Source organism: Cyprinus carpio, chromosome B19, assembly GCF_018340385.1.
Source record: "Cyprinus carpio isolate SPL01 chromosome B19, ASM1834038v1, whole genome shotgun sequence".
NCBI lineage: Eukaryota > Metazoa > Chordata > Actinopteri > Cypriniformes > Cyprinidae > Cyprinus > Cyprinus carpio.
The window spans coordinates 20,232,974-20,248,383 of NC_056615.1; the positions used below are offsets into that span (position 1 = coordinate 20,232,974).

The 15,410-nt window shown below is 34.8% G+C and overlaps 1 protein-coding gene across 2 annotated transcripts; it reads right to left on the minus strand.

Annotated features, from left to right (window-relative positions):
- Positions 1-1,407: 1,407 nt before the first annotated feature.
- Positions 1,408-3,587, minus strand: LOC109111889 (C3a anaphylatoxin chemotactic receptor). 2 transcript variants are annotated; one of them, XM_042745750.1, is made up of 3 exons: positions 3,394-3,587; positions 2,294-2,819; positions 1,408-2,198 (listed from the first exon to the last, which is right to left on the minus strand). In XM_042745750.1, exons 2-3 carry the CDS (start codon positions 2,816-2,818, stop codon positions 1,704-1,706), a joined length of 1,020 nt encoding a protein of 339 aa, XP_042601684.1. In that variant the 5' UTR covers position 2,819; positions 3,394-3,587; the 3' UTR covers positions 1,408-1,703. The 2 variants fall into 2 exon arrangements, with proteins under 2 accessions (XP_042601684.1, XP_042601683.1); XM_042745749.1 differs by having other exon boundaries at positions 1,408-2,201.
- Between the last annotated feature and the right edge of the window lie 11,823 nt (positions 3,588-15,410).

A 15,410-nucleotide genomic window follows, 5' to 3' on the forward strand; every position in this document is an offset into this window, starting at 1 on the left:
AAGCAATAGTAAAACCTATACAGAATTGTAGATGTATAGATGATGTTGATTTTCTTACCTGTACCATCAGTCTTGAAGTGAACAATACTGGATTATCCTTTGTGAATGAGTCAACAGCTGTGTTTGACTATTATATGGTCATTTCGCTATGCTGATAAATAAATCAGTTGCTCATTCACTGACATGACTTGCAGTTGCTCTCATCTGCCCTTTTTCAGTGTAATGGATCTGGTTATTCATAAATGTCTTCACTGCAAACAAAGAGGAGAAAGGAGGGAAGAGGGAGGAGACATGCACAAAAGTGCAGATCTTTGCTTGTTTACGTAAACCCAAATGATGTAAGTGAAGTGTGGTTTTGGCAAATTCATATATTATTCATGTATTTATATTGTTTGTTCAAGTTACAAAAATACAAAACCAAAATGTAACAACAAGATAGACTCTTGGAAGAGTCTTGTGATTTAGGAAGCCTGTGGAGATACAGTCTGCCAGATATTATTTGACATGAAACAATTTTTGTGAAACAAACAAAATGTGTTATAAATACAATTAATCTGACCAAAGTCAAAGTTAAAAAGCTAATGTTCAGGTAAAAGTTTCATAAAAATACAGCATTTTAAGGAAAATGTATGCAACAGCTATGTAAAGATTATTTAAATTAGTCCACGATTAAAATATCTTAATGTATGTAAATATTATAAATTAGTCACATTTTTACTACCAGCTTCAGAATGTAACATATCAGTATACAATAATATGTGACTGTAATATGTATGTTTGTAAAAGTGATAAGTATAGCAGTTATGTTTTGTAGGTCTACCTACCGATTCTGTATGATTCCTATACAGAACACGATTTATGTTTGCTCATGTCTTTTGAGCTCATCATGCTAACTTGTAACATAAATTTCTGTTAAATGAATCATTCATTTAATCAACTGTTCCATATGTACTATGCACAATTAAAGTTGTTTAATAGAGGTTTACTTTTAAGACAGCTTTTTATGACATAGTCTATGTCATAGTCTAACTCATTCAAAACTGCAGAGGAATCATATTCAAATCACTTGACTACTTGCAATCTTACAAGTGGTTAGGCGAATATGCAAATTAATATAAAATATTTTCAAAATATTTAAAATCACAGAATATTCTGTGAAATTACTGTCAGTCTCACTTCTGAGCAATGTTGTATTTGTTCACTTTGTTATTTTGCAGTATTGCTCAACCTTTAATGTTGCACTGTCACTGCAGATGTTAGTTCAGTGTGCTCAGTTGTGCCATTAAGAGCTAAAGGTTTAAGCTTTTTTTGATTCACTATTTAATCACAAAGGATATCAGAATTTGAATTACTGAACTATTGAAATTCTTGATTTTTTTCTAATGAATAGTAATTGCATCGGACACCTTTTTTCATATACTGTGTATTTATTGCAAAGGCAAATATTACAGAAATAAAATGAACAATTAAAAAAAATTCTGTTTTCTCTTCCGGCCAATGTAATCCTGTTTATAAACAAACAAACATGTGTAAGCAAATATAGACAATCCTAAAAATGTATGATTGTCACATAAACATTTGTATAAAAAACATGACATATATTACAAATTACTAGTATTTTGCAATATTTTCATAAAGGCTCCATCTACATATTAAAGCATTAACTTTACATTTTGTTAGATATTAGTCTAGATATTAATCTCTTAAACTTTAGTGACTAACTCAATATCTGCAATATTTGGAATGGAATCATAGGTTTCTTCTCTAGTGCTTTGCTGTGAAAGACTTTGTCCTTCCTCCATAAGTGCTCTGTGAAAAATCCCAGACAGGCTTTGGTTGCAGCGTCGACTAACATCCAGTCCCATGCAGAAATACAGAACCGGGTTCACGCAGCTGTTGAAATAGGCTAAGTTTGAAGCCATAGTCCATCCTTCTTTTACTGCCTTGTTGTTTTTGTCCACCAACTTGACCAGCCCTAGAAAGTGGTATGGAGCCCAACATAAGAAAAAGGCACAGACCAGTACAGCAAGAATCCGAAGAGGCCTCGATTTTCCAGAGAGTCGCGTTCTGCGTATCCCAACAGCAGCTAGTATGTAACAGATAAGGATGACCAAGAAAGGCAACAAGAATCCACAGATGAAACGAATGCAGTAGTAGACATACTTTGCTGAAATCCCAGCCTCTGCTGCTCCATTCTCCTGCTAATAAAATTATAAATATATAATTCTCAATATAATCTTTATGCAATGTACTGAAAGGTTGTGTATGCAGTAATCTGTAAAACCATTCTGACCTTGAATGAGCAGTAGCTCAAGTTGTTCTTGTCAGGGAAGACCTGTCTGTACACAAAGTATGGTGAGCTGAACATCATCGCCACAATCCAAACTCCCACACTGACCACACGAGCGGCACATAACGTCCGTCGTTCTCTGGTGAACACTGGATGGCAAACGCAGAGTGCTCGATCCACACTGATGACAGCCAGAAGAAAAACACTGCAGAACATGTTGGCGTACTTGAAGAAACCATTGAACTTGCAGAGAAAAACTCCAAAAGGCCAGTGGTCATAGAAAAGCTTTTTGGTGAGAGAAATAGCTCGTGTCAGGCAGAAGATCAGGTCCGCTACAGCGAGATTAACCAGCCATACATTTGTGACGGTGGGTTTCATGTGGAAACCGGCCACCCAGATGACCAAAGAGTTCCCAGTGGTGCCGAGGAGAACAATGATGGTGTAGAATACAATGTCCACCATCGTTTTCTCATGGTCCATTAAGATTTTGGAGTTGGAGTGAAGGGAAAGAGTTATATTGGAGGTCATTCTACAAGGAACAGATAAATCCTTAGAAGGTGCCTCTTCTACAGTTTTTCTTCTACAGGTCTACAGGAACTTTCATATGCTTATGCACTCATCTTTAATCTATCTACACAATCTGTACATCATAAGCGTGCGGTTACCATGCTAGTTCCACAAGCTTCACCTCACAATTAGATAAACATGATGAGAGTTGTCTGTCAACCAAGAGGATACAGATTATTATATAACTGATAGTGTTTACGAAGTCATCAAAGGAACATTGATTTCAGCTATAGATTTTGAATTTCCCTGCTAAATCATTGGTAACCAGTAAAAGTTTTTTAAGGATTTTTTTAGGATCACTTAGGATTTCATTCACCCTATATATTTACAATTTAATCAATGTATTTCATTTATGTTACATTTTATTTAAAATTAAATGTATTTTTTTAATTATTTAATATTTTTCATTTAAACATTAATATTTTATATATTATTCATGCAACAAATATCTATGATTTAACCCTTGTCCTTAATCCTATATTGTAAAATGTCTTTCAAAATGTTTAACTAAATCTGGTGATGAATTATGTTCTTACCTGCACAGTGTCAGTAGGTGTTTTTGCAATAATCAGCCTCAGGATAAACAGCAATAACTCTCAGGATAAACAGCATTGCAAAATACTTTGTCAATATGTTCAGCATAGACTATGTTTGAGTGTTAAATACTGTCAATTCAGTTATTTTATGCTGAACAGGTTTTCTCACTGCATCTTTTGCTCAGTCATTCTAAAGTGTGCTCTTTAGCAACAAGGGAAGACAGGCAGGAAGAGGGAGGCGACGTGCACATTTTGTCTACAAACACATCAAACTCTGCAGAGTACACAGAAATCACAAAGCTTTAAATTGTTAAAGTGTGTGCTATATATTTAACAGCATGAAAAATCTCTGTGTGTGCTTGAGGAATTTAATAATATATTTAAGCAGAATTCAGTATAAAGTATTAATTCTCTCTTAGAAAAAAAAAACTATTCCTGGGGCAGTACCTTATTAAAAGGTGCTTAAAAGTACACTAAGTACTAACATGTCCCTATTGTCACGGTACGCTGTAGGAAGGAGCACACAGGATGCACAAGGAAATGTAAACAGTCTTTAATCTTAGAAACACAGGGGAAATCCACACAAAGGGCACTGGCACAAACACACGTACACAATGAGTAGACCCAACAGAGACAGACTGCACAGACTGGGACTTAAATACAGGGGATGACTGGGGAAACACAGGTGCATGGGATGACAATCAAATTAATTAACAAAACGAGGACAGGAACATGACCAAATAAGGGAACAGAAACAGGGGCAAAACACAACACAGAACAGTCCAGAATCCTGACACCTATATACAGTAGTACTAATTTGTACCATTTAAGAGCAATAAGGGGCACATATGTGCCTTTTAGCTTTTGTTGTGCCACAGTGTCAGGTTTGTATTTTATTTTACTTTATTTTTTTATTTAGAATTAACAGAAGTGCAGAAAAACAGCAAGCCAACACAAATTCAGTTAACTAGTGTAACCATATGTCTTATTTCTAAATTTCCTAAAATGTCCAGGTTTCAGCTTGCTTGCTGAATTGCCAGCCAGGGCACGCACTCTTAAAAAAAAAGGTGCTTCACGATGCCATAGATGAACCATTTTGTCTAAATGGTTCCATAAAGAACCTTTAATATCTGAAGAACATTTCTGTTTCACAAAAGGTTCTTTGTGGCAAAAGAAGGTTCTTTAGATTATAAAAAGGTAAGAAAGAGATGGTTCTTCAAAGAATCTTTAACTGAATGGTTCTTTGTGGAACCAAAAATGGTTCTTCAATGGCATCGCTGGAAGCACCTTTATTTTTAAGAGTGTGTCCAGGAAAAAGAGGACGTGTATGGTCACCCTAATTAAGTAAATAAATACATAACATATTTTAAAAAAAATCTACATAATAAAACAGAATCTTAGTAGGCCTACATAATAACAGAATGTGGATTGCTCAGAATTTAGACACACAGTCAAGATTTCGCCGAGATAATGACAAAATGGGGGAGAGACCAGGGATGGTTTTAACATTTTTGACATTTCTGTTTGTCTCTTGAAGTTCTTTTAAGCCAGAGCATTCAACATGTGATTCAAACTAGTTACAAGTGTCTGCTATTAAATGGCGCAGCTGTTATCTTTGTAGAACAAACAGAAAATGTATGATTTAGTACAAACCCAAGAAGTGAAATGTTACGATTCACCCCACAGTCCGGGGTGAGATGTAACATTATGATATTCACCAGGGTGACATGTAACATTATGCAACAAGGACTATGAGCCAAAAAAAAAAAAAAGGATTTTGAAAGCTTTTTAACACTGACTTTTCAACATAATTGGTGTATGTTTCTGTGTATGTGATACATTAGCAACATATTTATAAAACTGAATAACATCCATGTGTGTTAATGTCAGATGTAATTTGCCATAATAAAACTGAACTTGAACACTTGAACATTTAGAGACGCCACTCGGTTTGTTTTTTTTACCTCAAAATGAATTTTTTTCTTCTAAAATCTGCTGTGTCTGCCACAGGGATTTACTTTCTCATATGTGGAATAAGGATTTAACTGAGAAAGTGTGAAGTGAATTAGGTGATTTGTAACTTGTTCCTTGTTTGAGAAAGTGGATGTGTTACAACTGACCCGTGTTACCATCCCCGGTCTCCCCTAATGAGTGACATGTCTGTCGGTATTTAGGTGGTCCTCTGGTAGTGTAGCTGCACAACCTTTTGTGTTGTGCCATGTATTTGAACGAACAATCACTTGTTCCACCACTAGTGGTTTATCATCAAATTCCAAAGGTCAAGGGGGGAAAAAACGGTCTGGTGGAAATGTTGGCGACTTTGCGTATAAGTTAGATGACCTGTTTGATTTAAATGTGTATTATTATATTTATTTTTTTGCTACACTTGTAAACATGTAAAACATTTTACATGAATTCAAGATAACAATATTAACAGAAACGTGGGTAGAAAACATACCTGAATGAATAAAAAGGAAAGAAGAAGAAGGGCTCAGGTGCGAGACGTGATCAGACAAGATCAACCTGAAAACTGGTGACAAAACTTTCTCTACTTTGGCCTGCCAAGACTACAGGAGCTTGGTATCAAAACGCAAATGGGGGAATGCGAGGCATTGGAGATGGATCTGTCAAAATCCCCGTGGCAGACACAGAGAGGAGGCCACCGCTGGATTAATCAAACAACGCTGTCAGACACGGATGTTAGAGCTTTCTTCCCTGAGTAGATGATATATTGTTTTCATGAACAAATACAAGCAAGATTTTAATAATTGCTTATTTTCCCCTCCTCTTCGCCATGAAAGAGAGGTAAGAACACATGGTTGTTAATGGGAGGGATGTAATAGAGACTGTATTGCGTTTGACATCTATACCGTGACTACATTAGGACTGGTAAACTTTGTTGGTTTTTTCAATAATGTTGGACACAAAACCTGTGGACGATACTTTCCCGTTGGGCCGCGACCACCCCATAGGAGCTATTTCAATGGCACGGTCGCATACACGCCAAGTGTTCCTTTTGCCCCAGAGAGACTGAGTCACAACCTTCTGCCCACTTTCAATTGGGAACTGTTTGCCTTTTTGCATTTCAGTTCTGACGAATCCGTTTTGTGCAAAGTGCAAACAGTTGGATGTGAAGTTCAATCTGACATTCAAGTTCATTGTTCCCTATTCCTTGACAGCGGTAATGCTTTAAATGTTTACTTAAATAGACTCAATAATTGTTTTTGGTATGTGACCAGCCCAAAGTGGCAATGTAAGAAGGCATTTTTTTAAATAACCATGGAAAGCTTACTTTTGTTAGCTACAATATGAAGGGACTAGGTGGCCCTGTGAAGAGGAAAAAAATACTGAATCAGCTTAAGACATTAAAGTGTCATATCGCCATGTTACAAGAGACTCATCTCTCAGATGAAGAACATTTAAAGTTGAAAGGAGAATGGGTGGATCAGGTTTTTAGTGCATCCTATGGTGGAGGGAGAAAAAGGGGGTGGCCATTATTGTTAGTAAGGCTGTCTATCTTACAGATGAAAAATTGATTAAGGATAAAAATGGCAGATATGTTATGGTCGTGGGGACAGTTGGGGGTATCAGAATAACTCTTTTAAATTTATATGCGCCGAATGAAGATTGGCCATATTTTTTTAAGAAAATCTCCACACTTGTGGCAGATAAAGCAGAGGGGATTTTAGTGGTAGGTGGAGACTTCAACTGTGTCTAAAACCCATACATGGACAGGTTGCCATTAGAAAAGAGACCCCAATCACGTAAAACAAATACAGCTTTGGGGATGATGAACAAGCTAGGGTTGGTTGACATTTGGAGATATCTTCATCCGAAAGAAAAAGACTTTACATTTATGTCATCAACACACGGGAGCTATTCTAGACTGGATTTTGTGCATAGAGTGCATAGAGTAGTGGAGTGCAGTATAGAGCCAATTACTGTCAGATCATGGTCCTGTTATTTTAAAATTAAATTTGGGGCAACAAAAACAGTTTAAATACTGTACACTAAATATCTCAATATTGAGCAACGAAACATACAAAAAGGAAATACAGAAGGAATGGGATGATTATATTAAAATAAACGTTAATGGATCTGTTTCTCCCTCTGTGTTGTGGGACGCAGCTAAAGCAGTAATAAGGGGAAAGATTATTGCACTTACATCCAGATTAAAAAAGCAAAGGGAACATAAACGATTGGAAATAGAGAAAGAAATAAAGAGGCTGGAATGTGAACATAAAAAATCCCGAAATACAAATTCTTTAGATCTATTGAAGCAAAATAGACAGAAATTAGATGATTTGTTAACTTATAAGGCAGAGGGGGCTCTAAGATATACAAGCAGAAAATACTATGAATTTGGTAATAGAGCAAGCCGGCTACTTGCTTTCCAACTACGTAAAGCCCAGTCTAGTAGAGTTGTCCCGAAAATTAGACATCCATATATTGGTATTATAACATCACAACCTAAAGAAATAGCAGATGCATTTAAAGATTATTATAAAAAACTGTATGAAGGGGAAGAACAGCAAACAAGGAAGAAAAAATAAGAAAAATTCTGGATTCTATAAAACTAAATAGACTGACAGATGAGGAGTCTAAAATAATGATTAGCCCAATTAAGAAAAGTATTGGCAAACTCAAAAATAATAAGTCGCCGGGAGTAGATGGCTTCCCTAATTAAATAAATAATTCATAAATAAATTAACCAAAACCCAATTCTGAATTTAAAATACAACAATACATAAAAGAAAGGAGATCCTACAAAATCATGGGCTGAGGCAGAGATAACTGTTATACATAAAGCCGGGAAAGACCCCACTCAGTGTATAGGTTATAGGCCTATATATAAGCCTTCTTTGCTAGGATCTAAAAATTTTAACTTCAATTTTAGCAGAAAGGATTCAAATGCATATTAAAAAACTACATGCCTATACTCCCCTGTTCTTTTTGCTTGAAGGGATACCTCAGGATTGGTGTAGTAAAAACAAGAGATATATCTTGCATGTTCTCTTATTAAGTGCACGAAAAACTATAACAATTAACTGGATGAAGCCACATTCTCCAACATTGGCCCAGTGGATAGAAAAACTTGAATCCATTTATAAAATGGAATATTTGACTGCCCAACTCCAACTGGAAATTGACCCCTTCTTACAAAGATGGACACCTGTTAGTATATATTTAGACGAATTAAGAACTAATTGATCAGTAAGGAATTTTTATCTATTTGCTGTTTATTTGATTTTCACAATGCTGTTTATGTTTTCTTTCTATTTCTTTTTCTTTCTTTATTTATTTATTTATTTGAGTCAATGCTGTTGTCAAGGAGTGGTTAGTGCATTGTTTGTGAAAAAAAAAGAAAATACATACTTCATGTTACACAACCTCTATTAGCGTTTCAATAAGATTAAACTGTATTTTTAACAAAAAATACATATAAGTCACAAGAAACAAACTAATTTTTAACTTTTTAGCGAGAGCTCCAGCAGAACTCACCTTTCCCCAGCTGCGCTTACCACAAACTGAAAGAAAGCAACCAGAAACTAACTCTCAAAATGGCCACGTACTATATTTAACAATTACAAAAATCACTGAACAATGAACATATAAGTATAGAAACAGCTCAAAAAACATCCTAAATAAAAGAAATCAATATTAAAGGAATAATTGCCAGAATACAAAATAATTATATAACTATAAAATAATTTATAATAGCAAAGGTAGAGATTTTGTGTGAAATTAATAAATAAATATATAACACCTGTTACACTAGATATAATTTACACCTTCATTTGTTTCCATGGTTCTGTCTTTAAATTAACTTTTGTATGATGATATCAGTGCAAGCTTGTGGTCAAGTGTGATACATCCCGTGGTAAATGCTGGTGGTAAACAGTCTCCATGTGTGGGCATGTTTGTATCTTTGCCCAAGTAAGAATAATGACTTAATATAACAAAGGATATTTTTCCAGGCTTCATTTATTCCAGGAAATAAAAGACATAAATAGCCAGTGTTTGTGGATGTGTGCATGCACATGATTGTTGGGAAATCTTTCCCAAGCTTTCTGTTCTTCATGCTTATCAGCTGTGCCAGAGATGATGTATAAGAGATTTGTGAAATAAAGTAAAAAAAAAAAAAAAAAAGTGACTTCTTTCACAAAGATACTTGACACCTTTAAAAAAAAAGAAAAAGAAAAAATCTTAAATATACAAATCCAATGTTCTTCAGAAAGAGGGAATGATTTTAGAACCTATTATTTAATAAAAGGTTACCAAGGTTATTCTAAGAAAAATGATCAAACAAATATTTTACTTCAAATTTATTTAAAAAAAGATGATCAGTAATTACAAAACAACAAACTAGCCACTAATGAGTAACAGGTTAATTTAGGCTAAATCTGCAACCATACTGATACAAATTAGATCCAGGTCAGTCAGACGTGCTGGTGCAGAAAAGTTATGAATTTAGTTTGATAACTTAAAGTTGAAGTTAAAGCAGCACTATGTAACTTTTTTTGTGTTCAAAATTAGCAAAATGTATATAATGAGAGAGTACATCATAAATTCATCTACCAAACCGCCTTTTTGTCTTATCTCAAATCACTACCGTACATTTATAATAAGTGATTATTTTTGGACTATTGTAGCCTTGTTGGGGTCGTCACCGCTGCGGAGTAACACATACCTGCGTGAATCGCCGTAGACATAAACTTGGAGAAGTAGCTCCGGTTAGAATGTTCTTTCGCGGGATGCGTGCAGTTCTGTTTATTAACCGCCAGAGCGCCAAAATTTACATAGTGTTTCTTTAAGTAGTTAAACTTTCAAATATGTAATAAGTAATACAATAATCATAATTGAAGCTGAAATATTAAGTTTTAATGAATATATTCAATCCAATCATTTTACAGTACAATAGATTATTTGAGTAATAAGTCTATATATCTGAGTAAATTACAACACTATATTTATATCTTGGTCAAATAAGTCTACCTTAAAATACAAACAATCAGTGGGAGATATAGGCACCTAATATATAATGCACGATGCGTGAGAAGAAAAAGAGAAGTAGAAGAGAAGAGAAGTGTAAAAGTACAAAAAAGCCACTACACTAATATATATATATATTAATTGAATAATGTTAATGTTTGCAATCAGTTGTTGACTATCTTTCAATGTTTTTTTTTTTTTTTTTTTTTTTTTTTTTTAATGTAGCTAAATATAATTTTTTTTAGTGTAGCTTACCTTTAAAAAAAGTCTAATTTTTTTTTTTTTTTTGGTTAAGTCAGGAAGCCCATACATTCTTATACCTTCAGCGAGATCTGATAAGTGAATGGTAAGCCCCCAGTTGTGCTTGGTCATACTTAGCTAGGCAAATAAGGCCCCCCTACCCTTGGGCTTAATCATGTTTAACCAGACATATGGTATTATAAAGATATTATTTACCCTGAACATCTCTACTGCTATAAGCCTGCAAAGCATCCAGTTGTGGGTTTTAACACCTTTAGAAGGTAAGCAAGATGAGCTGATCTAGCTCAGGTCTCCTGATATATCTGGATCAAAACTAAATACACCTTTAGACTTTGATGTGGTTTCCAAGAAAATATTTAAAGAGCAAATTCGCAGAAATGACCAGATGCCCGAGAAGGTACCTCTGTCCTAATCTTGACCTAATACACACACACACACACTAAAGAAGATAGATTTGAACAGAATCTCCCTCACGTATATGACACACAGCTGAGTAATATAGAATACAAAAAAATGTGTTTTAAGAATGCATGAATAAATGAGCAAATAATAAATTAATATATGAAAAGTAATAATCAAAGAATCATGCAAGTAAATTCATAATGCATTTCACAATAGAGGAAAGTCGTGGTCTAACGGTCAGAGTGTTGGACTTGCAACCCAAGGGTTGTGAGTTCGAGTCTCAGGCTGGCAGGAATTGTAGGTGGGGGGAGTGAATGTACAGCGCTCTCTCCACCTTCAATACCACGACTGAGGTGCCCTTGAGCAAAGCACCGAACCCCCAATTGCTCCCCGGGCACCGCAGCATAAATGGCTGCCCACTGCTCCGGGTGTGTGTTCACTGTGTGTGTGTTCACTGCTGTGTGTGTGCGCACTTTGGATGGGTTAAAAGCAGAGCACGAATTCTGAGTATGGGTCACCATACTTGGCTGTATGTCACGTCATAATATCTATATGAATATAGAAATATTAAAATAATTAACAGCACATAACAATTCTCATGTTATATATATATATATATATATATATATATATATATATATATATATATATATATATATATATATATTACCACTGAAATTCTTGGTTAAATTTCTTCTTTGTTCTCTTCTTCTTTTTAAATATATCTTCTTTATTTTACATTTTTGTCACTATGTTTTTCACTTGTACTTTTTTTTTTTTTGGGGGGGGGGGGGGGGGGGGTTCACAGTGGTGAACATTCACTTCCTCTTCAGGCTTTCACAGAAGACCACATTCGATGCACATAAAAGATTGCCAAGAAAATTTGGCTCTAATATATAAACAGCAGAGTCTCAACTTCATGCACCATGCACCATGCATCTTCATGGTCTTTTTTATTTTCTGTGACTCATTTCTACAGAATATAGAAAAATTATATAAAGAACTTTATAGAAAAACTGAAAAATAATTATTTATAACAATTATTATTATTTAAGTGTATGATTTTTAAGGATATTAAAGGTTACCAAATGCAAAAAAAAGTTCTGAAATTACAATTAAAGAATACAAATAAGGAAGGACAAAAGGCAATATTATGCAAGAAACACAATAGAGAGTGAGGTAAAAAAAAAAAAAAAAAAAAAAAAAAAAAAAAAAAAAAAAAAAGCATAAACAGAAGTTCTTTCTTCCTGTCTGCATTTGTCAGGAGGCTTTGACTTTCTGTCAGGGAGTTTCTGATAGTGTATTTCAGTCTCACTTCACAGTGCTGTTTCACATTAAAAGGCTTTATAATAACAAAGAAGTATGAAATTAATGAAATTAGTCAAACTTACTGTAAGTAATCAAGCCAATTAATATAATTACTGACTTAAATAAGAACATAATTCAAAGTGTTGTGCAAAGCTCCCAAAAACATTTAAAAGCTCAAGAAAGCAATAAACACTAAATACTGAATGCTATATTTAATACACAAAAGACTCAATGTTACTGAAAACCTGTGTTTTGCATTAAGGCCCAGACTTTGCATAAAGAACAGAAGTTTGATTTACAATCTTGTTAAGAGTCTGCATCAGATTTTTATGGTTTTCAAGACGGATGATATATTTCATGCATGTCCATGTTGATAACTGCTTAACATAAAAAAGCTGCATTTTATTTAATTATGTTTAGCTTTATTTTCCCATACATTTCAACTGTCAAAACAAGTCAGTGACCTATTTTTGGGCCCCAAACCACTGGCTGAAAACCACTGTTTCAAACCTACGCACAAAACAATGGAAAAAAGACATTGTTTTTGATACAGCTTGATATCAACATATCACTATTAACAACATTAGTGGTACATACAGAAACTTCTGAATAAAATGAAAACTGGTTTCATGTGATAAACACTATTCTGACTGATGTGACACTTTTTCATTTCCCCTTCACCACCCATTAAAAAAAAACTATGACCACATCTTAAGCTACTTTCTCAGAATCCATTTCTGCTTGTTAAACTAAAATACATATAGAGATAGAGCGAGAGAGAGACTACAAAAAAAGACTATATGCCAATACCAGGCTGGAAAGTAAAATCTTTAATTGTTTTGCCATCCAAAAAGCAGAACTCTCTTGTGGCTTATGAGATCATATTTAAAAGAAAATATCCTGACATCATACTGCAGTCGTGTCATTCAAGAAAAATAGAACAGAAACATCTTTAAATAAAAAAACACTCAAGAATAAAAACCCTGTAAAGTTTCAAAACCCATAGCACTTTTATCTATAAATAAATAAATAAATCACAGATAATCACACAGAAGAGGCAGCAGGAGCTCAAAGGTGAAAAACTTTACATTACCAAAACCACAGAAAGGAAAATAAATAAGTTCAGGTTTTGTATTCATCTGCATCTGTGCAGTTCTGTTCTTTGTCATAAATAATTTGGTTGCCCATCTACTGTAGCCTAAGTTTTCGCTGCGTTCACCACTCATCACACCACAGCTGTTTCCTCCAGTGAAAATGATGCACATATGAATGCATAATTTATAAAACAATCATGTTGCCGTTTTCATTTGAAAAATTAACTTTCAATGTAATACATTTTCCAGTGCATGTGGCAAAGTTGGCATACTTGAGCTAAAGAAAGAGGGTTGTACTAGAAATGCAAACAGTCAAATTTTGTGTGTGTACAGTAAACAGGTGTGTGTGCCTGTGTGTGATCATGAAGACTTGTATTTGGCTTATTCAGTTATATGTGTCTATGCAATAGAGTGGAATACTGCACTTTTTGGTATATAAATTTAGCATACCACCCCTATTTGTCAAATATATATGTGTGTGTGTGTGTGTGTGTGTGTGTGTGTGTGTGTGTGTGTGTGTGTGTGCGTGTGTGTGTGTGTGTTATACCCTCACTGTGTGTGTGTTATACCCCCCCTAAAATGAAAATAGAACCTCTCTGAACTTGAACACAGTTTATGGCTTTGGAGCAAGGAAATATAGTAGCTGCTAAATAGCGGTTTACAAATCCCCAAAAAGTGTTTTTTGGGGAAGTCGTGGCCTAATGGTTAGAGAATTTGACTCCTAATCCTAAGATTGTGGGTTCGAGTCTCGGGCTGGCAATACCACGACTGAGGTGCCCTTGAGCAAGGCACCGAACCCCCAACTGCTCCCCGGGCGCCACAGCATAAATGGCTGCTCACTGCTCTGGGTGTGTGTTCACGGTGTGTGTGTGTGTGTGTGTTCACTGCTGTGTGTGTGCGCACTTGGATGGGTTAAATGCAGAGCACGAATTCTGAGTATGGGTCACCATACTTGGCTGTATGTCACTTTCACTTCACAAGTTAATGCTAAGAGGTCACTGAAACAGACTTGTGAAAATCATTGTTTCCAATTCTAAAGTTTATCATGTACAAAAGCATTTATTATTTTACTCTGCAAAAGTGTCAAAATTACACTCAGAATCAGAATCAGAAGAGCTTTATTACCACGTATGTTTACACACACAAGGAATTTGACTTGAGGACAGGAGCTTCCAGTGTAGATACATGACAGTGCAGACATACATAGGAATAACACAGTGGGGATGTAATATATCACTAATAAAAAATATATACTGTACTATATACAGAAAAAGTATAGGAAAAAAATTGTAATTGTTTAGATAAATGTACAGATATGTTATAAGTGTGCCGATGTGTTATTTACAAAGTGTGCAGTTTAATATAGTATGTCAGATAACTATGTTAGTCTTTAAATACGATCAATAATCATAAAACATAACAGGGGTGCGTTTCCCGTACAACTACATAACTCAAAAAAACAGTTTTTGTGCCTAGCTGTTCTGGTAGTCAGTGCTCTGTAGCGCGGACCAGAAGGCAACAGTTCGAAGAGAGAGTGGACTGGGTGTGAGGAGTCCAAGGTGATTTTCTCTAGCTCTTTTCCTCACTCTGGAGATGTAAGGAGCTTACATCACTCACAAATATTAAATGTTGATTTCACTATTATTGTATGTTTTCCTCAGATAAGTTCTTAATTATCAAGATTATTTTAAAGACAGTCTGGTAGTATAAATGTCAGCAAAAAAAAAGAGGAAAATAAAGGATTTTTCACATTTGGATTTGATCAGTGTTTACATATTTGCTCATAGTTCCATACATGATCTATTGTGTGGAGGTTTGGGACATGCATATAAAACCAATATAAATCCAATATATATGTTACAAAAAAGAGCAATAAGGATTATAAAACATGTTGACTATCACGAGCCAACTAATCAATTGTTTAGTAACTTAAATGCTTTAAAATTTTTTGATTTAGTA